Here is a 23491-nt window from a genome sequence, read left to right as displayed (position 1 = left end):
TACCTTGGTAAAGACCCGGGGTGCCGTGGACAATCCAAACGGCAGCGTCTGAAACGGATAGTGACAGTTCTGTACCACAAACCTGAGGTACCCTTGGTGAGAAGGGCAAATTGGGACATGGAGGTAAGCATCCTTGATGTCCAGAGACACCATGTAGTGCCCTTCTTCCAGGTTCGCTATCACTGCTCTGAGTGACTCCATCTTGAACTTGAACCTTTTTATGTAAGTGTTCAAGGCTTTCAGATTTAAAATGGGTCTCACCGAGCCGTCGGCTTCGGTACCACAAACAGCGTGGAGTAATACCCCTTTCCCTGTTGTAGGAGGGGTACCTTCATTATCACTTGCTGGGAATACAGCTTGTGAATGGCTTCCAATACCGCCTCCCTGTCGGGGGTAGACGTTGGTAAAGCAGACTTTAGGAACCGGCGAGGGGGAGACGTCTCGAATTCCAATTTGTACCCCTGAGATACTACCTGCAGGATCCAGGGGTCCACTTGCGAGTGAGCCCACTGCGCGCTGAAAATCTTGAGACGGGCCCCCACCGTGCCTGAGTCCGCTTGTAAGGCCCCAGCGTCATGCTGAGGACTTGGCAGAAGCGGGGGAGGGCTTCTGTTCGTGGGAAGAAGCTGTCTGTTGCAGTCTTTTTCCCCTTCCTCTGCCCCGGGGCAGATATGAGTGGCCTTTTGCCCGCTTGCCCTTATGGGGACGAAAGGACTGAGCCTGAAAAGGCGGTATCTTTTTCTGCTGCGAGGTGACTTGGGGTAAAAAGGTGGATTTCCCAGCCGTTGCCGTGGCCACCAGGTCCGATAGACCGCCCCCAAATAACTCCTCCCCTTTATACGGCAATACTTCCATATGCCGTTTGGAATCCGCATCCCCTGACCACTGTCGCGTCCATAATCCTCTTCTGGCAGAAATGGACATCGCACTTACTCTTGATGCCAGAGTGCAAATGTCTCTCTGTGCATCTCGCATATATAGGAATGCATCCTTTAAATGCTCTATAGTCAATAATATATTGTCCCTGTCCAGGGTATCAATATTTTCAGTCAGGGAATCCGACCAAGCCACCCCAGCACTGCACATCCAGGCTGAGGCGATTGCTGGTCGCAGTATAACACCAGTATGTGTGTATATACTTTTAAGGATATTTTCCAGCCTCCTATCTGCTGGCTCCTTAAGGGCGGCCGTTTCTGGAGACGGTAACGCCACTTGTTTTGATAAGCGTGTGAGCGCCTTATCTACCCTAGGGGGTGTTTCCCAACGAGCCCTAACCTCTGGTGGGAAGGGATATAGTGCCAATAATTTTTTTAGAAATTAGCAGTTTTTTGTCGGGGGTAACCCACGCTTCATCACACACTTCATTCAATTCATCTGATTCAGGAAAAACTACGGGTAGTTTTTTCACACCCCACATAATACCCCTTTTTGTGGTACTTGCAGTATCAGAGATGTGCAAAACCTCCTTCATTGCCGTGATCATGTAACGTGTGGCCCTACTGGAAAATACGTTTGTTTCTTCACCGTCGACACTGGAGTCAGTGTCTGTGTCTGGGTCCGTGTCGACCCACTGAGGTAACGGGCGTTTAATAGCCCCTGACGGTGTTTGAGACGCCTGGACAGGCACTAACTGAGCTGCCGGCTGTCTCATGTCGTCAACAGTTTTCTGTAACGTGCCGACACTGTCACGTAATTCCTTAATTACGGCCATCCATTCAGGTGTCGACTCCCTAGGGGGTGACATCACCATTATAGGCAATTGCTCCGCCTCCACATCATTTTCCTCCTCATACATGTCGACACACACGTACCGACACCCAGCACACACACAGGGAATGCTCTGATAGAGGACAGGACCCACTTAGCCCCTTGGGGAGACAGAGGGAGAGTTTGCCAGCACACACCAGAGCGCTATATATGTATAGGGACAACCTTACAATAAGTGTCTATCCCTTATAGCTGCTTATATCTGTTATTTTGCCAAATAAGTGCCCCCCTCTCTTTTTTTACCCTGTTTCTGTAGTGCAGGATGCAGGGGAGATTCTGGGAGCCTTCCTACCAGCGGAGCTGTGTGGGAAAAATGGCGCTGTGTGCTGAGGAGATAGGCCCCGCCCCCTTCACGGCGGGCTCTTCTCCCGCTTTTTTCTGGAAAACTGGCAGGGGTTAAATACATCCATATAGCCCAGGAGCTATATGTGATGTATTTTTTGCCAAATAAGGTAAATTCATTGCTTCCCAGGGCGCCCCCCCCCAGCGCCCTGCACCCTCAGTGACCGAAGTGTGAAGTGTGCTGAGAGCAATGGCGCACAGCTGCAGTGCTGTGCGCTACCTTATGAAGACAGGAAAGTCTTCTGCCGCCGATTTATGGACCTCTTCTTGCTTCAGCATCTGTAAGGGGGCCGGCGGCGCGGCTCCGGGACCCATCCATGGCTGGGCCTGTGATCGTCCCTCTGGAGCTAATGTCCAGTAGCCTAAGAAGCCCAATCCACTCTGCACGCAGGTGAGTTCGCTTCTTCTCCCCTTAGTCCCTCGATGCAGTGAGCCTGTTGCCAGCAGGTCTCACTGAAAATAAAAAAACCTATTTAAACTTTTACTCTAAGCAGCTCAGGAGAGCCACCTAGATTGCACCCTTCTCGTTCGGGCACAAAATCTTAACTGAGGCTTGGAGGAGGGTCATAGGGGGAGGAGCCAGTGCACACCAGCTAGTCCTAAAGCTTTTACTTTATGCCCAGTCTCCTGCGGAGCCGCTATTCCCCATGGTCCTTTCGGAGTCCCCAGCATCCACTAGGACGTTAGAGAAATAAGATTTTACTTACCGGTAAATCTATTTCTCGTAGTCCGTAGAGGATGCTGGGGACTCCGTAAGGACCATGGGGAAGAGATGGGCTCAGCAGGAGACATGGGCACGCCAAGAAAGAATTTAGTTCCTGGTGTGCACTGGCTCCTCCCTCTCTGCCCCTCCTCCAGACCTCAGTTAGAGAACTGTGCCCAGAGGAGATGGACAGTACGAGGAAAGGATTTTTGTTAATCCAAGGGCAAGATTCATACCAGCCACACCAATCACACCGTATAACTTGTGATAACAATCCAGTAAACGGTATGACAATAACATAGCATCAGTTAACGCCCGATGCAACAATAACGTATCCCTTATTGAAGCAATAACTATATACAAGTATTGCAGAAGAAGTCCGCACTTGGAACGGGCGCCCAGCATCCTCTACGGACTACGAGAAATAGATTTACCGGTAAGTAAAATCTTATTTTCTCTAACGTCCTAGAGGATGCTGGGGACTCCGTAAGGACCATGGGGATTATACCAAAGCTCCCAAACGGGCGGGAGAGTGCGGATGACTCTGCAGCACCGATTGAGCAAACAAGAGGTCCTCCTCAGCCAGGGTATCAAACTTATAGAATTTTGCAAAGGTGTTTGTACCCGACCAAGTAGCAGCTCGACACAGCTGTAGTGCCGAGACCCCTCGGGCAGCCGCCCAAGAAGAGCCCACTTTCCTAGTGGAATGGGCCTTGATCGATTTAGGTAACGGCAATCCTGCCGTAGAATGCGCCTGCTGAATCGTGATTCAGATCCAGCGAGCAAGAGTCTGTTTTGAAGCAGGGCCGCCAAGCTTGTTGGCTGCATACAGAACAAACAGTGCTTCTGTTTTTGGACTCTAGCCATCCTGGCTACATAAATTTTCAAAGCCCTGACCACATCAAGGGACTCGGAATCCTCTAAGTCCCGTGTAGCCACAGGCACCACAATAGGTTGGTTCATATGAAAAAGGATGAAACCACTTTTGGCAGGAACTGAGGACGTGTCCGCAATTCCGCTCTATCCATATGGAAAACCAAATAGGGGCTTTTATGTGATAAAGCCGCTAATTCCGACACTCGCCTAGCCGAAGCCAGGGCTAATAACATGACCACCTTCCAAGTGAGATATTTCAACTCCACCGTTTTCAGTGGTTCAAACCAGTGTGACTTTAGGAAGTCCAAGACCACATTAAGGTCCCAAGGCGCCACCGGAGGCACAAACGGAGGCCGATTATGCAGTACTCCCTTAACAAAAGTCTGAACTTCTGGGAGAGAAGCCAATTCTTTTTGAAAGAAAATGGATAAGGCCGAAATCTGGACCTTAATGGAACCTAATTTAAGGCCCAAATCCACTCCAGTTTGTAGTAAGTGAAGGAAACGGCCCAGATGGAATTCTTCAGCATTCCTGGCCTCACACCAAGAAACATATGGATCAGAACTGGTTGGTCTCGAAGTAAGGCCTCCGCTTGACATAGGGCGTCGTATATGGCCCTTAGTTCCAGGATGTTGATGTGCAGACAAGTCTCTTGACTTGACCAAAGACCCTGGAAATTTCTTCCCTGTGTGACTGCTCCCCAACCTCAGAGGCTTGCATCCGTGGTCACCAGGATCAAATCCTGAATGCCGAATCTGCTGCCCTCGAGAAGGTGAGCACTCTGCAGCCACCACAAGAGCGACACCCTGGCCCTGGGGGACAAGGTGATCAACCGATGCATCTGTAGTTGTGATCCGGACCACTTGTCCAACAGATCCCATTGGAAAGTCCTTGCATGGAACCTGCCAAAGGCCACCATCTTTCCCAGGACTCGAGTGCAATGATGCACGGACCTGTCTTGATTTCAAAAGGTTCCTGACCAGAGTCATAAGTTCCTGGGCTTTTTCTATCGGTAGATAAAACCTTTTCTGGGTCGTGTCCAGAATCATGCCCAAGAAAGGCAGACGAGTCGTAGGAACCAACTGCGACTTTGGGATATTGAGAATCCAGCCGTGTTGTTGTAACACTTTCAGTGAAAGAGATACGCTGTTCAGCAACTGCTCTCTTGATCTCGCTTTTATGAGGAGATCGTCCAAGTACGGGATAATTGTGACACCCTGCTTGCGCAGGAGCACCATCATTTCCGCCATTACCTTGGTGAAAATCCTCGGAGCCGTTGAGAGACCAAACGGCAACGTCTGAAATTGGTAATGACAGTCCTGTACCACAAATCTTAGGTACGCCTGATGAGGTGGATAAATGGGGACATGAAGGTACGCATCCTTTATGTCCAGTGACACCATAAAATCTACCCCCTTCCAGGCTGGCGATGACCGCTCTTAGCGATTCCATCTTGAATTTGAACCTCTTCAAGTGGGTGTGGTATTGAAAGTCGACAGTAACTAGGTCGACCACTATTGGTCGACAGTAACTAGGTCGACAGGGTCTTTAGGTCGACATGTTCTAGGTCGACAGTTCAAAAGGTCGACATGAGTTTTTAATGTTATTTTGGTGTCGTTTTCTTCGTAGAGTGACCGGGAACCCCAATTAGTGCACCGTGTCCCCTTCGCTCCGCTACCGCTTCGCTCGGCACAGATTACCGTTCCAATCGTAGTCCACGTGGATCGTTAAGTATGAAAAGGTTCAAAAAAAAGAAAAAAATTGTGAAAAACTCATGTCGATCTTTTGACCTGTCGACATAGAACATGTCGATCTAAAGACCCTGTCGACCTAGACACCCTGTCGACCTAGTTACTGTCGACTAATAGTGGTCGACCTAGACATTGTCGACCTAGTTACTGTCGACTTTCAGTCCGGATCCCTCTTCAAGTATAGGTTCAGAGATTTTAAATTCAATATGGGTGTGACCGAACCGTCCGGTTTCGGAACCACAAACATGATCGAATAATAACGCCTTCCCTGTTGAAGGAGGGGAACCTCGACCACTCCCTGCTGAAGATACAATTTTTGTGTTGCATTTAACACTATCTCACTCTCTAGGGGGGAAGACGGTAGGGCCGATTTGAAAAACCGGCGAGGAGGCACCTCTTCGAATTCCAGCTTGTAACCCTGAGACACAATTTCTATTGCCCAGGGATCCACCTGGGAGTGAACCCACATGTGGCTGAAATTCCGAAGACGCGCCCCCCACTGGCCCCGACTCCGCCAGTGGAGCCCCAGCGTCATGCGGTGGATTTTGCAAAGGCCAGGGAGGACTTCTGTTCCTGGGAACTAGCTGTATTGTGTAGCTTCTTTCCTCTGCCCCTCCCTCTGGCAAGAAAGGACGCACCTCGGACTTTCTTGTTTCTTTGTGAATGAAAGGACTGCATTTGATAATGCGGTGCTCTCTTAGGCTGTGAGGAAACATAAGGCAAAAAATTTGACTTTCCAGCCGTAGCTGTGGAGACCAGGTCCGAGAGACCTTCACCGAACAATTCCTCACCCCTGTAAGGTAAAACCTCCATATGCCGTTTTAAGTCGGCATCACCTGTCCATTGCCGAGTCCACAGGACCCTTCTGGCAGAAATCGACATAGCGTTTATTCTAGAACCCAGCAGACTAATGTCTCTTTGAGCATCTCTTATATAAAGGACAGCGTCTTTAATATGCCCCAGGGTCAATAAAACAGTATCCCTATCTAGGGTATCAAACTCCTCTGATAAGGTATCAGTCCACGCCGCTACTGCACTACAGACCCAGGCCGACACGATTGCCGGTCTGAGCAAGGTACCTGAATGTGTATAAATGGACTTCAGGGTACCCTCCTGTTTGCGATCAGCAGCATCCTTGAGGGTAGCCGTATCCTGGGACGGCAGGGCTACCCTTTTGGATAAGCGTGTTAAAGCTTTGTCCACCCTAGGGGAGGATTCCCATCGTAACCTGTCCGTTGGCGGGAAAGGTTATGCCATAAGAATCCGTTTGGAAATCTGCAGTTTTTTATCTGGAGATTCCTAAGCTTTTTCACATAACTCATTCAGTTCGTGTGAGGGGGGGAAATGTTACCTCAGGTTTCTTTCCCTTATACATATAAACCCTTGTGTCAGGGACAGGGGTTTCCTCTGTGATGTGCAAAACCTCCTTAATTGCTATAATCATATATCGGAGTGATTTAGCCAACTTTGGCTGTAACTTTGCCTCATCGTAATCGACACTGGAGTCAGAATCCATGTCGGTATCTGTGTCAACCATTTGGGATAGTGGGCGCTTATGAGACCACGACGGTCCCTGCGACATAGGATCAGGCACGGGTTGAGACCCTGACTGTCCCAATGCATCAGCCTTGTCTAATCTTTTATGCAAGGAATTTACCTTATCATTTAAAACCTTCCACATATCCATCCAATCAGGTGTCGGCGCCGTCGGCAGAGACACCACATTCATTTGCTCCCGCTCCTCTCCCACATAGCCTTCCACATCAGACATGTCGACACAAGCGTACAGACACACCACACACACACAGGGAATGTCCTTTCTGAAGACAGTTCCCCCACGAGGCCCTTTGGAGAGACAGAGAGAGAGTATGCCAGCACACACCCCAGCGCTATATAACCCAGGAATAACACAGTAACTTAAGGTTAACCCAGTAGCTGCTGTTTATATACTTTTTTGCGCCTAATTATGTGGATCCCCTCTCTTTTCAACCCTCTTCTACCGTGTATCAGCAGGGGAGAGCCTGGGGAGCTTCCTCTCAGCGTGCTGTGGAGAGAAAAATGGCGCTGGTGAGTGCTGAGGGAGAAGCCCCGCCCCCTCGGCGGCGGGCTTCTGTCCCGCTTAAATTTTATTTCTTTGGCGGGGGCTCCTACATATATACAGTGCCCAGCTGTATATATGTGTTCATTTGCCAGAATGAGGTCCCAAATGCTGCCCAGGGCGCCCCCCCCCCTGCACCCTAACAGTGACCGGAGTATGTGTAGGTGTGTGGAGCAATGGCGCACAGCTGCAGTGCTGTGCGTTACCTCCAGTGAAGATCACGAAGTCTTCTGCCGCCTGTGAAATCTTCTTGCTTCTTATACTCACCCGGCTTCAGTCTTCCGGCTCTGCGAGGGGGACGGCGGCGCGGCTCTGGGACGGACGGCGATGGTGAGATCCTGCGTACCGATCCCTCTGGAGCTAATGGTGTCCAGTAGCCTAAGAAGCAGGACCTAGCTTCAGAGAGTAGGGCTGCTTCTCTCCCCTCAGTCCCACGATGCAGGGAGTCTGTTGCCAGCAGAGCTCCCTGAAAATAAAAAACCTAACAAAAAACTTTCTATCAGCAAACTCAGGAGAGCTCACTGAAAAGCACCCAGCTCCTCTGGGCACAGAATCAAACTGAGGTCTGGAGGAGGGGCAGAGAGGGAGGAGCCAGTGCACACCAGGAACTAAATTCTTTCTTGGGGTACCCATGTCTCCTGCGGAGCCCGTCTCTTCCCCATGGTCCTTACGGAGTCCCCAGCATCCTCTAGGACAGTGTTTCCCAACCGCGGTCCTCAAGGCACACTAACAGTCCTGGTTTTAGTGATATCCAGGCTTGGACACAGGTGACTTAATTAGCACCTCAGTTATTTTGATTTAACCATCTATGCTGAAGCCTGGATATCACTAAAACCTGTACTGTTGGTGTGCCTTGAGGACCGCGGTTGGGAATGCCTGCTCTAGGACGTTAGAGAAACAAAGGAATTATGTCCCACAGTGGGGAGCAGTCGTATACACAGAAACAGATACAGAAAAAGGCATTCCATGTTGTTCCTCTGCAAAAGACATTCGCAGGTACAAAATATAAGAATCAGTGAGAACCTTCAAATCTTCCAATAGAAAACACCAAACATTAATGTAATATTGTCTGGGGAGGGGGGTTGCAGAATAGTTCAGGGAGGGGGTGAAATAAGAGAGGAAGGGGGGGGGGGGGTGGGGGGAGACACCGGAAGTAATTGATCAATGTCCATGCATAATCATGTACAATAATCTGTCCAACATATTAGAAAATATTATCTAGAAAATTTAGAAAATACATAAAATGTAAGACATCTTCTATAACGTAATCATAGTATCACCACCAAAAGGGGCGAAAAAAATACTTATTTAGGACCCAAAAATTGTGTGTGAGAGGGTGTAAATCGGGTTATGATGAGGTTGTTACACTTCCTCAGGGGTAGAGTTTAGGTAAGGTCCCCATTTGCGAGAAATCTTTAGAGAAATAAGTAGGGATTCAGAGAGGGTGTCATATTTGTCAAACATGTATTTCAGCCACAGTTACTATAATGGTCAGTATTGGCACTAAGTACCGTTCACATGTCTGAAGGTGCCATATATCAAAATTAACAAATAATAAGGGTACTGGGTGTAATGACACCTTCAGATAAAAGGTTACATTTATGAAATTTATAATTTTGTTCCAAAATTTGTGTCAGCAGGACCAGAGATTATGTAAAAGAGTTGCCGACGATGCCTTGCATTTAGGACACCGCCCATCTTCCTCAGGCACAAAATGACTGCGTTGTTTTTGAGATATATATGCCCTATAGGTAATTTTAACATGGACCTCCTGTAACACTGAAGAGTGTACAGTACACAGCACTGAATAATAATAATGAAACGTGTCTTCATGTAGCAATAAAGGAATGTCTTTATACCACAACTCTGTATGTTTCCAATTTTTTTCTCTATAAGGTTGTCATAAAGCTAGATATATAATTTTTGGTTTGTATTTGTTTAACTTACATTTATGAAAAATACGGTCCAAAGGGTCTAATGGAGTGGTAGGTCGAGAAGGTAGTGGAAGAGATAATACATAATATCTCAATTGAATATAAGCAAATAAGACAGAAGTAGGAAGGCCATAGAGATCTTGAAGTTTTGCATATGGGATTACATTCCCCCCTGGATCAAACACTTGGGAAATTGCTTTTAAGCCTTTTATTCGGAAGCGTAGAAAAGCTGGATTTTCAATACCTGGGGTGAACATTGGGTTACCCCAGATTGGCAACCATTCCGATCATAGGGGATTATGGCCTAGTTTGTTGTTCACGTAATGCCAAGCTTCGGAAGAGTCTTTAAAAAAAGACATTGTGGAGTATATGTTTGGCAAGCCTGCCGCAGAATACGCATGCTGGATAGTGAACCTGATCCAGCGAGAGATCGTCTGCTTAGAAGCAGGACACCCAATTTTCTTGAGATCACACAGGACAAACAGAGTCCGATTTTCTGTGACAAGCAGTCCTCCTCACATAGATTTTTAGAGCCCTTACAAAATCTAAGGGCTTTGATGAAATTGAGGAGTCAGTCGCAACTGGCACCACAATAGGTTGGTTGATATGAAATGCAGACACAACCTTCGGAACAAACTGCTGACATGTCCGAAGCTCAGCTCTATCTTCATGGAAGATCAAGTAGGGGCTCTTACAGGACAAAGCCCCCAACTCCGACACACGTCTAGCAGAAGCTAAGGCCAACAAAGTGACAGCCTTCCACGTGAGAAACTTGACCTCAACCTCCGGTAGAGGCTCGAGCCAATCCAATTGGAAGAACTGTAACACCACGTTAAGATCCCAGGGCGCCGTAGGTGGCACAAAGGGAGGCTGGATGTGCAGAACCCCTTTCAAAAAAGTCTGAACCTCAGGGAGGGAAGCCAACTGTTTCTGGAAGAAAATGGATAGGGCTGAAATCTGTACCTTTACGGATCCAAACCGCAGGCCCATTTCCACACCCGCTTGCAAGAAGAGGAGAAAACGTCCGAGTAGAAACTCCACCGTAGGAAACTTCTTGGACTCACACCAAGATACATTGTTTTTCCAAATGCGATGGTAATGTTTAGATGTTACTCCTTTCCTAGCCTATATCTGGGTAGGAATACCTTGTTCGGAATGGCCATCCGAGCTAAGATCTGGCGTTCAACCTCCATGCCATCAAACGTAGCTGCGGTAAGTCTTGATAAGCGAACGGCTCCTGCTGCAGCAGGTCCTCCCGAAGAGGAAGAGGCCTTGGCTCTTCCAGCAGTAGATCCAGAAGATCCGCATACCGAGCCCTTCTTGGCCAATCCGGAGCAATGAGGAATGCATGAACTCCTGTTCTCCTTATGAGCTTTAAGATTCTTGGAATTAGTGGAAGTCGAGGAAACATGTACATCGACTGGTACACTCACAGAGTTACCAGGGCGTCCACCGCCACTGCCTGCGGGTCTCTTGACATGGAGCAATACCGAAAAAGTTTTTTGTTGAGGCGGGAGGCCATCATGTCTATTTGAGGAACCCCCCCTAAGATTTGTCACCTCCGTAAACACCTCTGGATGGAGACCCCACTCTCCTGGATGGAGATTGTGTCTGCTGAGGAAGTCCGCTTCCCAGTTATCCACTCCCGGAATGAAGATAGCCGACAGCGCCACTGCGTGCTTTTCTGCCCAGAGAATGATTTTTGTTACCTCTGACATTGCAGCTCTGCTCTTCGTTCCGCCTTGTTGGTTTATGTAAGCCATCGTCGTCACATTGTCCGACTGAACCTAAATGGCCTGATCTTTCAGAAGATGTGCCGCTTGTAGAAGACCGTTGTACACGGCTCTTAGTTCCAGAATGTTTATTGGAAGACCGGATTCCAGGCTTGACCACCTTCCTTGGAAGGTTTCCCTTGAGTGACTGCGCCCCAGCCCCGGAGACTTGCATCCGTGGATAAAAGGATCCAGTCCTGAATCCCAAACCTACAGCCCTCCAGAAGGTGAGGCATTTGTAGCCACCAGGAGTGAAATCCTTGCTTTCGGCGACAGACGTATCCTCAGGTGCATGTGTAGATGAGAACCCGACCACTTGTCTAGGAGATCCAATTGGAAGGATCGAGCATGAACCATCCGAACTGCAGAGCCTCGTAAGAGACAACCATCTTCCCCAGAAGACGAATGCACTGATGAATCGATACCCGGGCTGGCTTCAGGACATCCCGGACCATTGACTGTATCACCAACGCTTTCTCCTCCGGTAGAAACACCCTCTGCACTTCCGTGTCGAGGATCATCCCCAGGAAAGAATCTCCTTGTTGGCTCCAAATGTGACTTTGGAAGGTTAAGGATTCAACCATGGACCCTGAGCAGATGAGTCGTGAGCACAATGGACTGCAACAGCTTCTCCCTGGACGCGTTTATCAGCAGATCGTCCAGGTATGGAATTATGTTCACTCCCTGTCTGTGGAGAAGAACCATCATCTCTGCCATCATCTTCGTGAACACCCTCAGTGCCGTGGAGAGACCGAATGGCAGTGCCTGAAACTGATAGTGACTGTCTAACAGTGCAAATCTGAGATAAGCCTAGTGCGGAGGCCAAATCGGAATGTGGAGATACGCATCCTTGAAATCTAAGGATACCAGAAACTCCCCCTCCTCCAGACCTGAGATCACCGCTCTCAGAGATTCCATTTTGAATTTGAACTCCCTTAGATAAGGGTTTAACGATTTCAAGTTCAAAATTGGTCTGACCGAACCATCCGGTTTTGGTACCCCAAAAAGGTTTGAATAGTAACCCATGTTGTGCATATGAGGTGGAACTGGGACAACGACCTTTGACCTTTCCAATTTCTGGATAGCTTCCAGTAGGACAGTTCTGTCTGTCAGTAAAGCTGGCAAGCCTGATTTGAAGAATCGGTGAGGTGGGGTCTCTTGAAACTCCAGTCTGTACTCCTGGGACACAATATCCTGTACCCAGGGATCCAGGCCGGACGACACCCAGACGTGGATGAAACGTCTGAGTCTCGCCCCCACCAGCCTATCCTCCAGGCTGCGTGGTCCACCGTCAAGCTGAGGATTTTGAGGTACCAGAAGTAGGCTTCTGGTTCTGGGAGCCTGCGGGTGCAGGCTTTTGGGATTTTGCCCGCCCACCTCTAAAGAAGGTGGTAGGAAGCTCAGACACTTTGTCTTAGCGGTCCGAAAGGACTGCGATGCCGATGAAGAAAAAGGTTTCTTCGTAGAAGGTGAAGGAAGAAAAGGTGACTTACCCACGGTTGCCGTGGAAATCCACGCATCCAATGCTTCCCCAAATAGAGCCTGACCTGTGTAGGGTAGGTTCTCCACACTTCTCCTGGATTCCGCCTCTGCAGACCATTGGCGTAGTCAGAGTCCCCTGCAAGCTGAGACAGACATGAAAGATATCCTTGCAGTCAGCGTACCCAGGTCCTTCATGGATTCCACCATTAATCCCACAGAATCCTGTATGTTACGTAAAAACAATTCAATGTCACTTCTATCCAGTGAATCCAAATCCTCTAGTAATGTGTCTGACCACTTTACTATAGCTTTAGAGAGCCATGGATTTGAGCGTAGTCTCAATCTTACGATCCGCCGGTTCTTCTAACGCGGTAGATCCGGGGACAAGTAAAACCACCTTTTTTGACAGTCTGGAAACAGATGTGTCAACTATGGGTGTGTTTTCCCATTTTTTCCTATCTTCCTCAGGGAAGGGAAAAGCAACCAGAACCCTTTTTGGGATCTGGAATTTTTTCTCCGGGTTTTCCCAGGATTTTTCAAATAAAGTGTTTAATTCTTTAGACGCAGGGAAGGTTAGCAAGGCTTTCTTATGGTCTGTTAAGTAAGCCTCCTCAACCTGCTCAGGTGTTGTGTCATTAATATTTAACACATATCTAATGGCCTCAATCATTAGCTGCACCCCTTTTGCAAGGGATGCCGCCCCCCTCAGCACATCCCCGTCACAGTCTGCCGTGTCAGAGTCGGTATCCGTGTCATCTTGCATAATCTGGGCAAGTGCACGTTTCTGTGGGTATATGCTAGGGGATTTTGAAGGAATAGGGACAGAACCTGACCAAACTACCATAGATTTCTTTAAAACCTGAGTTTCAGTCTCAGTATGAGCTACCCTAGTAGAGATCCGAGAGATCATACCCTTAATAGAGGTTAACCACTCAGGCTCGTTAATAGGGATCTGAGATAAGACATTACATTCCTGTGGAATGGATTCCTCCTGAGAGGAAATGTCCTCTGCAGCATAAGAGACAGAGGGGTAGATGTATTAAGCCTGGAGAAGTGTTAAAGCAGTGATAAAGAAGTGATAGGTGGAAGGTGATAACGCACCAGCCAATCAACTCCTAACTGTTATTTTTTAAACCTGTAATGATTGGCTGGTTCGTTATCACCTTCCACTTATCTCTTCTTTATAACTTCTCCAGGCTTCATACATCTGCCCCAGAGTCCTTAGACATGGCTATGTGAGACAACATACAGGGAAATGTCAGACACAGTTTCCCCCCAAGTATGCCACAGAGAAACACAGAGATTGGAGCCAACCCACACACAGCGCTTTCCTAGGTAGATACAATACCACTACCTGGCGCTTACTGTGTACCTTAATAGACTACGCAGTATTTACACAGCCTCCTCCCCTTCTACAACCCCCGGGTACAGCACAGGATAGTGCTTGGAGGGACAGCTCTCCCTGTCAGTGTCTCTGTAGAGGATCTGCAGGCAGGAAAATGGCGCTGAACGCTGCTGGGTCCGCTTTGAGAAGCTCCGTCCCTTTAACATGGCGCTGCTTCCAGCTCTTCAGTGTTTTATACTGGCCTGACCATTGTTGCTGGCAGTGTAACCGAGGTCCCTGACAGGCTTACGACCAGTGTAGGGTATAGGCGCTGGCTCAGGGCGCCCCTCACAGCGCTGCTCTATGTACCGCTGAGCCTCCGGAGCGCAGTTAATACTGCAATCCTACCCTGTTGCCGCCATTTTCACACCGGCTCATCGCTTGCCAGGGGGGCCGGTGACTCACTCGCCACCGGAATCTTCTGGATCTGTAAGGGGGTGGCGGCATGCTGCGGGAGTGAGCGGTTGCCTGGGGCGGCTAACGATCATCACCCTCAGGAGCTCAGTGTCCTGTCAGCGGAGATAGTGGCTCAGACCCCTCAGGGCAGACACTACCTCCCCCCCTTGGTCCCACAAAACAGGGAGGCTGTTGCCCTGTGCCTAAATAACTCTTAGAAAAAAATAAATCTAAAGAAGCTCTAGGAGCTTCCCTAGCTGTGACCGGCTCCTCCGGGCACGTTTTCTAAATTGAGTCTGGTAGGAGGGGCATAGAGGGAGAAGCCAGCCCACACTCTCAAACTCTTAAAGTGCCAGTGGTTCCGGGTGGACCAGTCTATACCCCATGGTACTAATGTGGACCCCAGCATCCTCTAGGACGTAAGAGAAACACTGATACACATCATACTGCATATAGATGTGATAATGCTGCCAGTAGTGCACTGGGTCCAAGTTCAGTCCAATTTACTTGGGATTAGGTGACCATAATGAACCAATATGTTCTAAAAAAAGAAGTGTTTGGGAATTGTGTATGAAAATCTACATGATTTTGTACTGCTACCTGTAACAGCTGCCTTTTTTTCTTTTTTAAAGAAGATCAGAAGTGCAGAGGTAAAAATTACAATTCCATTCCAGTTTTTCTTTTTTTAAATCTTTTACTGCTAGCTAACAAATATCATGCATATTTAATTTAATCGAATAAAGCTACACTGAAATGAGTCACCGTGACTTAACACATAATGGGTTCATTCAGTTAGGAGCAAGCCAACTTGTGCCATGAGTAACTATATGTATATTCCGCTCTTACGATAGCTGTAACAGGGGAGGCTTGTTTACACACTCAGAGCTGCGTACAAAAATCAGGATGCGATTGGTGTAATTTGACGTGCCCTAAATGTAAAACAATACAACATCCTCTGTTCTTATCGGACACTAAAATTTCTGGTTATTGCCTTGGTATTAACTAGAGCAAACAGCATGTCCTGTTATTGTAGCTCACACATCATGACATACTCTCCTGCATTCAAGGTATGCACAACGTAAAGGCTAGAAACAGCTACGTTACACTGTGAGCTCCTGCCACACTGCTCACTCCAACAAAATCACTGAAGGCCACTGCAAACCGCAGCACAAATGCTATAGTATGCAGGGATGTGCCTACTATTACGTGACTAATACAGTATAGGTTACTATCGGGATGCGACACTCGTGGGTGTGCAAATAGAACCCACTGAGCCCCCAGCATGGCTAGCGCAGCAAGCCCGCAACAGGACTCGTTGCACTCGCCGCCACCCCCACCCCCCCCACCCCAGCCGGCATTCAGCGGCCGGGATCAGGATGCTGTTCGTCGGGATCCCGGCCGCCGGTAACCCATTACTATCCTAGTACGGGTTTTATATCATAGACCAGAATAGTGGCGCACACTTTGGAAGGTAGATCAGTTATGTGCTCACATGGAGAACTGCACATTCAAATGATTCTTCATATGTGACGAGTATGAAAAGCACATGTAAGAACCACACACTTTGCCCTTCCCAGCAATGTAAACCGGTCCCGTCTAGGACCCAGGGATCCACTTACAGGACTGCGGAGCGGTGTGGGCAGTCCAGGTGGTGCATGCTGCTGACATCAGGCTGCAGAGCGTGACCTCTGACATCATATAACAAGGAACAGTGTGCCCAGCCAGGGGCAAGGAGAAGCCAGGAGGAGGGAACTGGGCAGCGTCTGAGCCTCCTGAAGATGCTTAATGTTTCCCGCATTGAAGAAAAACAAACAAAAAGAAAAACAGTTTGTGGCTGCTTCCGAATCCCAGCTCCAATCCCAGCCAATTTTAGGCCAAAATCCTGGGATGCCGGGATTAGCCACCATAGTTATACCTCTGCAGTGATGGGACTATTAGCTGCAAATTTATCACTGATGAATATTGGTTATACAAGCTTAATATCACAGCCAGCATCAGGCACTTGTCACAGTTCCTCAACATGTAGCCCCATACGACTATTGCCTAATAATGAACCTAGCAATACAATAGGCTTACAAATCATCTTTCAACAAAAAGAATAGGCCTTACTAATGCCAGATGTGATCCAGCTGCTGAACCTAAAACCCATACGGACACATCTTGGACAATCTGTCTACTCACATGTGAGGTCAAATTGCATAGTGTTACAATCGCAGCATGTGACCAAACCAATGACCCAAGCTGGGATATATATATATATATATATATATATATTTTTTTTTTTAATTATTATTATTATTATTATTTTCTCTCTTACGTCCTAGAGGATGCTAGGGACTCCGTAAGGACTATGGGGTATAGACGGACTCCGTAAGGACTATGGGGTATAGACGGGCTCTGCAGGAGACATGGGCACTCTAAGACTTTAGATGGGTGTGAACTGGCTCCTCCCTCTATGCCCCTCCTCCAGACCTCAGTTAGTTCCTGTGCCCAGAGGAGACTGGGTGCACTGCTGGGGAGCTCTCCTGAGTTTCTCTGATAAAGAATTTTGTTAGGTTTTTTATTTTCAGGGAGCACTGCTGGCAACAGGCTCCCTGCATCGTGGGACTGAGGGGAGAGAAGCAGACCTACTTAACTGATAGGCTCTGCTTCTTAGGCTACTGGACACCATTAGCTCCAGAGGGTCGGAACACAGGTGTCGTCCTCGCTGTTCGTCCCGGAGCCGCGCTGCCGTCCTCCTCACAGAGCCGGAAGATAGAAGCCGGGTGAGTATAAGAAGAAAGAAGACTTCACAGGCGGCAGAAGACTTCAGATCTTCACTGAGGAACCGCGCAGCGGTCACGCTACGCGCCATCGCTCCCATGTGGATCGAGCAGAATTGAGAACTCGTCCTCAATTTCTACCTAAGGTGGTTTCGTCGTTTCAGATGAACCAACCTATTGTGGTGCCTGTGGCTACGGGTGACTTGGAGGATTCCAAGTCCCTTGATGTAGTCAGGGCCTTAAAAATTTATGTAGCCAGGACGGCTCGAGTTAGGAAAACAGAGGCACTGTTTGTCCTGTATGCGGCCAACAAGGTTGGCGCTCCTGCTTCTAAGCAGACTATTGCTCGCTGGATCTGTAACACGATTCAGCAGGCTCATTCTACATCTGGATTGCCATTACCTAATTCGGTAAAGGCCCATTCCACTAGGAAGGTGGGCTCTTCTTGGGCGGCTGCCCGAGGCGTCTCGGCATTACAGCTTTGCCGGGCAGCTACTTGGTCGGGTTCAAACACTTTTGCAAAATTCTACAAGTTTGATACCCTGGCTAATGAGGACCTCATGTTTGCTCAATCGGTGCTGCAGAGTCATCCGCACTCTTCCGCCCGGTCTGGAGCTTTGGTATGATCCCCATGGTCCTTACGGCGTCCCCAGCATCCTCTAGGACGTAAGAGAAAATAAGATTTTAAACCTACCGGTAAATCTTTTTCTCGTAGTCCGTAGAGGATGCTGGGCGCCCGTCCCAGTGCAGACTATTTCTGCAAGGCTTGTATATAGTTGTTGCTTACATAAGGGTTATGTTACAGTTGAGATCAGTCTCTGGCTGATGCTGTTTGTTCATACTGTTGACTGGTTTCGTATATTCCATGTTGTACGGTGTGGATGGTGTGGGCTGGTATGTATCTCGCCCTTAGATTAACAAAATTCCTTTCCTCGTACTGTCCGTCTCCTCTGGGCACAGTTCTTTAACTGAGGTCTGGAGGAGGGGCATAGAGGGAGAAGCCAGTGCACACCCATCTAAAGTTCTTTATAGTGCCCATGTCTCCTGCGGAGCCCGTCTATACCCCATGGTCCTTACGGAGTCCCCAGCATCCTTTTTTTCTCTAATAACATAAAACATCTGTTTAGATATAGCCTAAAGGTACCCACGCATGCAGCAATTGTATGAATTTAAATGTAATTTACAATATGTACACATATAGATGGATAGATGGGGAACATTCACATTAAAGCGATAGCTAAACTACGATTATCCAGTTTGACCATACACAGATTAAGAAAACCGTTTTCAACTACTGCGTGATTCAGAATGGGATGACGAGATATTGAAACAATCCTGTAGCAATAATTCCAAACTCTCATCTATTATGTTTACATCATGAGGATAATGTAAGGTTTTTCTGCACTGAAATCTGTATTTAAAAGGAAATTACTTCTAAGTTACCTTTAAGAAGACATTATGGATCACTTAAACAATATTGTGCCGTAAAAGGTATTTTCTTTTTAAAGCAGAATCAATTAAATATAAGGGTGACATTTGGATCCTTTATGACAAGTGGTGATCGGGGCATGTGAGGCTGGTTTGGAGCCAGTGAGGGGTCAGACTGGCATTTGGTGAAGTCATGGAACAACTACAGGACATGTGAGGGCATTCTAGGCTGAGTGATGTGGGAGTGCCTTCTTAAAAAACATATGGGTAATGTGCATCCCTTTAAAGGCTGGAGAGCAACATATGTAGTCATTGGGGTCTGTTCAATTGAGGTCAGATAGTATCCGGCAGTTCAGTATTCAATTTGAGGCCAAATCCGACAGGTTTTGGCTTTTTCCGACAATATCAAGCCAACATTTTTAAAAGTCGGATTGACATTGTCAAAAACAGGGCTAAAACCTGTCGGATTTGGCCGCAAATCCGACAAAACATGAGGATCCGCAGCTATTCCGCCAATCCACGTGTTTTTCGACAAGTCGGAATTGCGACCTGTTGGAAAAACGACAGCCCCATTTAATAGGTCAAATCATGATTCGACCTAAAAAGGTCGGAAACTGCTGTCTTTCCGACTAGACGGCAGTTATGACTAGAATTGAATAGACCCCCAGAAGTACAGCAGGTTATCCATCACTGTTCTAAAGTACACTACAAAAATGACAGAAAGAATCTGATTGGTTGCTATAGATAACACCACCTGTACACCATAACAGAAAGTGCTCCAGGTTAAAAGGCTAACAAAGTCTAATGTATTCGATAAAAGCAAAATAGCTGAAGGGACATTTTCCATGTCTTACATAGCAATGAACGGCTGTACTGAATCACTGTAGATGGCAGGCTTAATACTTCTCATGGGAATCCAAATGTCACTTCAAACTGGGCGCCCAGTCACAAATCTATTTTTAGCACCTATATTCAGTGAACTTCTAAAATAGGGAATTTGGAACAAAACTTCGATCTGACAGCACAGCGGGTATGTATAAACCAGAGCACAGCCAGCGCTGAAATAATTATTCACTACGTGCTGCCGAGTATACAGAAAGAATGCACGGAAAACCTGCAGCGTGATGTGGGACTGTGAGCAGATCCTCCATGCAAACTGACAACACTAAGTAAATGTGTGTATATAACATCAGACGCTTGTCAGCACAGCAAATCAAATCAGCCTCATTTACAATCAGAAGATCAGACAGCATAAGTACAACATATCAAGCTCTACTCTACTGACTGCACATGGCTCAAGCTACAGATGTCATGATGTCAAAAATTCTCTTCAGTGCCAAGACTTTAATACATTTAAAACATACAAAGCACCCCCCCTCCCTCTCCCAAAAAAAGCAACTGAAACCCCATTACCCCACCACAGCCACAATACTGAACAGCTTCCCACTCCACAGGCAAACCAACCTCCACGGACACACAACTAAGGGGTTACCCCCTGGCATACCAGCCCTCCGCATCCACACTACAGTACAGATAGCCCCCTCGGCCACATAAATGAGCAGTTAACCCCCACGGGTTAGTAGCCCATGGCCACACAAATAAGGGGATACCCCCAGGCAAACAACTACTCTACAGCCTCCCCCTGGGCAAACAATACCTACTACCCTGTGGCCACATCACTACCTCTCCGATGCCGCAATCCCTGGCCACACATAGACCCTCTTATTGGAGATCTCTATGCAGACGGAGTTTGGAGACAGCAGACAGAGCAGAATGGGACAGAAAGGCACAGCATGCCAGGACGGACACTCAGCATATGCACTTCTGTGCAAGAAATGGCCGCCGCCATACAAGCATGCCTCCAAAAACCTCCGCTGGGGCTTTTGGGGCTAAAGAGGATCTGCTTCCTTCCTCCACAATCTGGTAGCCAGGCAGCAAAATCTAGGGGCCATGGCTACCTGGCTCCCGGGATTTGTCAAGCCCTGGTTATCATTTTTTCCCCCCTGAAAAATGTTAATTTGACAAAATGCACCCAGGGCATAGTGGCTGGCCACGTATCGGGCATCTACGGTAGTGATGACATCACAAGTTTTCCCGCATTCCTCTACAGGTTAAAAGTGAAACCTTGCAATGGGAGCAAAACGAGCTCTACCTCCAACATGAACATAGTTGTTAATTGTTCACATATAGAAAGATATGATAAGATACAGAGTAAAGGTGCATAGTTACAGGCACCCTGACACAGCAATAAACACAAACTTAGAATAATGAATAGGGAAGTTATGAATAGGTGGCTTGCCCCTCAAACACTTAAGGGCCCTACACACTGATAGATCCGGCGCCGAGCTGCCCGACGGCAAATACGGCCAACGGGCGACTAGGCGCTGGGGGGGGGGGGGCAGTGATGGGGGGAGTAAAGTTTCTTCACTCCCCCCGTCTCCCGGCTTCATAGTAGTGCAGGCAAATATGGACGATCTCATCCATACTGGCCTGCATGCACAAGCAACGGGGCACCGGCGATGAACGAGTGCGGGGCCGCGCATCGTTCATCGCTGGTGTCTCCACACTGAAAGATATAAACGTTATCTCGTTCATGTCTTTCAGAATTATCTGCCAGTGTGTAGGGACCATTAGACATGTGTAAAAATGTGCCCATGAAACATGGTTAGCAGATCTACCTAGTCCACCAAACATTTCACAGGCAGTAAGGATAGTTTTTGCCAGATGAACAAAATCTTGACACAAATGTGACAATACGCTACATAGGGTTATGTTTATCAAAGTTTGAAGAGAGAAAAAACAAAGAGAAAAAGTCCCAACCAATCAGCTGCTGTTGTCTTTCAAACACAGCCTGTAAAATGCCAGTTAAGAGCTGATTGGTGTGAACTTTGACATTCCCCATACTTTGATAAATCTCCCCTATAGCTTTATTAAAAGAAATTACAGCATATATTAATGGGATCGATCAAGCCAAGTCCAAAGTTTTATTGGGGTTAGTAAATAGGTCTCATTGGCACATCCTATATTGTTGTCAGAATAGATTCTACTGTGCAATCAGCAAAAGATGTTGTGTATACACAAGAACATAAATGCTGTAGCCACAGTGACTCTATAAACCAAAGAAGAACAGAGTACACATTACTAATACAAGACAGTCCTTTTTTTACAACGCTTACAAGACAAACACAACTAGGGTGTGGTGGGTGAGAGCCCTTCGATACTGAAGTTACTCCCATGCCAGTGGCAGACAATAACATCATTACATGGCGGTGCAAGTGTACTTATACGGCTTTAAAAACGTGGCTACATCTATGTCTCTACAGCTACGTACATTTCTGACTATGGACACCAATTCCCATGCTCCTAACTTATTGAAATACCATCCCTGCACCACAAGTAGTTATTGTACCATATACAGTCTTTGAAAAGAAAATCAGTTAAAATCTTAGTAAAAAAGTTATCAAGAAACTAAACACTACAGCACATAATGCATTACCACACACATACAAATCAGCATTTTCCCCAGTCACAGACAGGCGAACTCATTTTATCATTTGTTCACAATCAAAAAAAAAAAATGTCTCACAGAAGTGACACTTCAGAACCAACCTACACAAACAATGGCTCTTCTGCTGTCAAGGACCCTCAACATCTAACATGCACCAGCAGCAGTTGCTGGAACTTGTAGTTCCACCCCAGCTAGAGAACCACAGTGTAGCAGTGCTGTAAAAGCCACCCACTGCATGACACCTGGATGCAGCGGTGCTGCTGTCACTGTATTCCTAAACTCGGCCCTCCGGTTACTCTATCAGTGCAGGTCTCAAGGATACCCATGCTTGAGCATAGGTGACTCCAGTAGTACCTCATTCATTTTTATTTAAGCATCTGCACACTGCCATGGATATCCTTAAACCCTGTACTGTATAATATATAATATTTAGTTGAGCTGTCAGGTGTGTGGGTGTAACCTGCCCTGCTGCATGCACCGTCCCCAGCCTCCCCACCCCCGGCAGCCCCTTCCTTCCACCTGCCCAGCTGAGTACCAGGGAGCATCTCCCACCACCAGAAGGATATTGCCTGATCAGTCCGTCCACCTCCCCCTCGTCTGGTTCCTGGGGCTCCGCCGGCTCCTCCTGCAGCTGATCGTCCACGAACTTGTTCTCGTCGTACTCATCGATGTCCAGCTTGCGGAAACGCGACGACAGGGTGTTCTTGGCCATGGCGGGGAGCCGGGCACCGGGTGCTGGGGATGTGACACCTGGCAGGGGAGGGGTGGTGGTGTGGGTGACGAGCCCTGCTGCTTCTGGCAATACTATAGAAGGGCGACGGCAGCTGCAGGAATCGGGTGACAGGTGATGGAGCAGGTGGCCCGGCAGAATGGGGTGACTGGAGACACCACGCTGCCCTGAGTGACGGGGGGAGGGGGGATTTGGGGTGACACGGAGGGAGGTGGCGGCTCTGGTGGCTGTCACGGGCTTTCCGTTCCTGTCCGCCCGGCTCCCTCCGCTTCCGGTGACTCCGGCGGGCGGAGAGTGCAAAGGAACCGGAAACGCATCAGCGGCCCCACAGGGGGAGGGAGAAGCAACATGGCGGATACTTGTTGCCTAGCAACTGTGGCCCAGTAACCTGAGGGGCTGACATGTTAGAGGCGGATGCGCCCTCTGGCCTCCCAGGCTATGACTAAATACCCTCTGCCCTATGCTTCTCGTTACACGGTGCAGCTGCTGCTGTTGTTGTTGTTATTGTTGTTATTATTATTATTATTATTATTATTATTATTATCATCATGTTATTTT

The 23491-nt window shown here is 47.9% G+C and overlaps 1 protein-coding gene across 1 annotated transcript in view; it reads right to left on the bottom strand.

The window, feature by feature from the left end:
- The window catches only part of ARPC5L (actin related protein 2/3 complex subunit 5 like), a 79182-nt gene extending 55907 nt beyond the window's left edge, over window positions 1-23275 (bottom strand). Inside the window, exon 1 of the mRNA XM_063936881.1 lies at window positions 22770-23275. Within this exon, the coding sequence (XP_063792951.1) occupies window positions 22770-22915 (146 nt within the window). The 5' untranslated portion in view covers window positions 22916-23275. The remainder of the gene's footprint in view (window positions 1-22769) is intronic.
- Between the last annotated feature and the right edge of the window lie 216 nt (window positions 23276-23491).

Source organism: Pseudophryne corroboree, chromosome 8 (genome assembly GCF_028390025.1).
Source record: "Pseudophryne corroboree isolate aPseCor3 chromosome 8, aPseCor3.hap2, whole genome shotgun sequence".
Lineage (NCBI taxonomy): Eukaryota > Metazoa > Chordata > Amphibia > Anura > Myobatrachidae > Pseudophryne > Pseudophryne corroboree.
The sequence above is the reverse complement of the archived record's forward strand: the minus strand, read 5'-3'. Positions and strand labels throughout refer to the sequence as shown.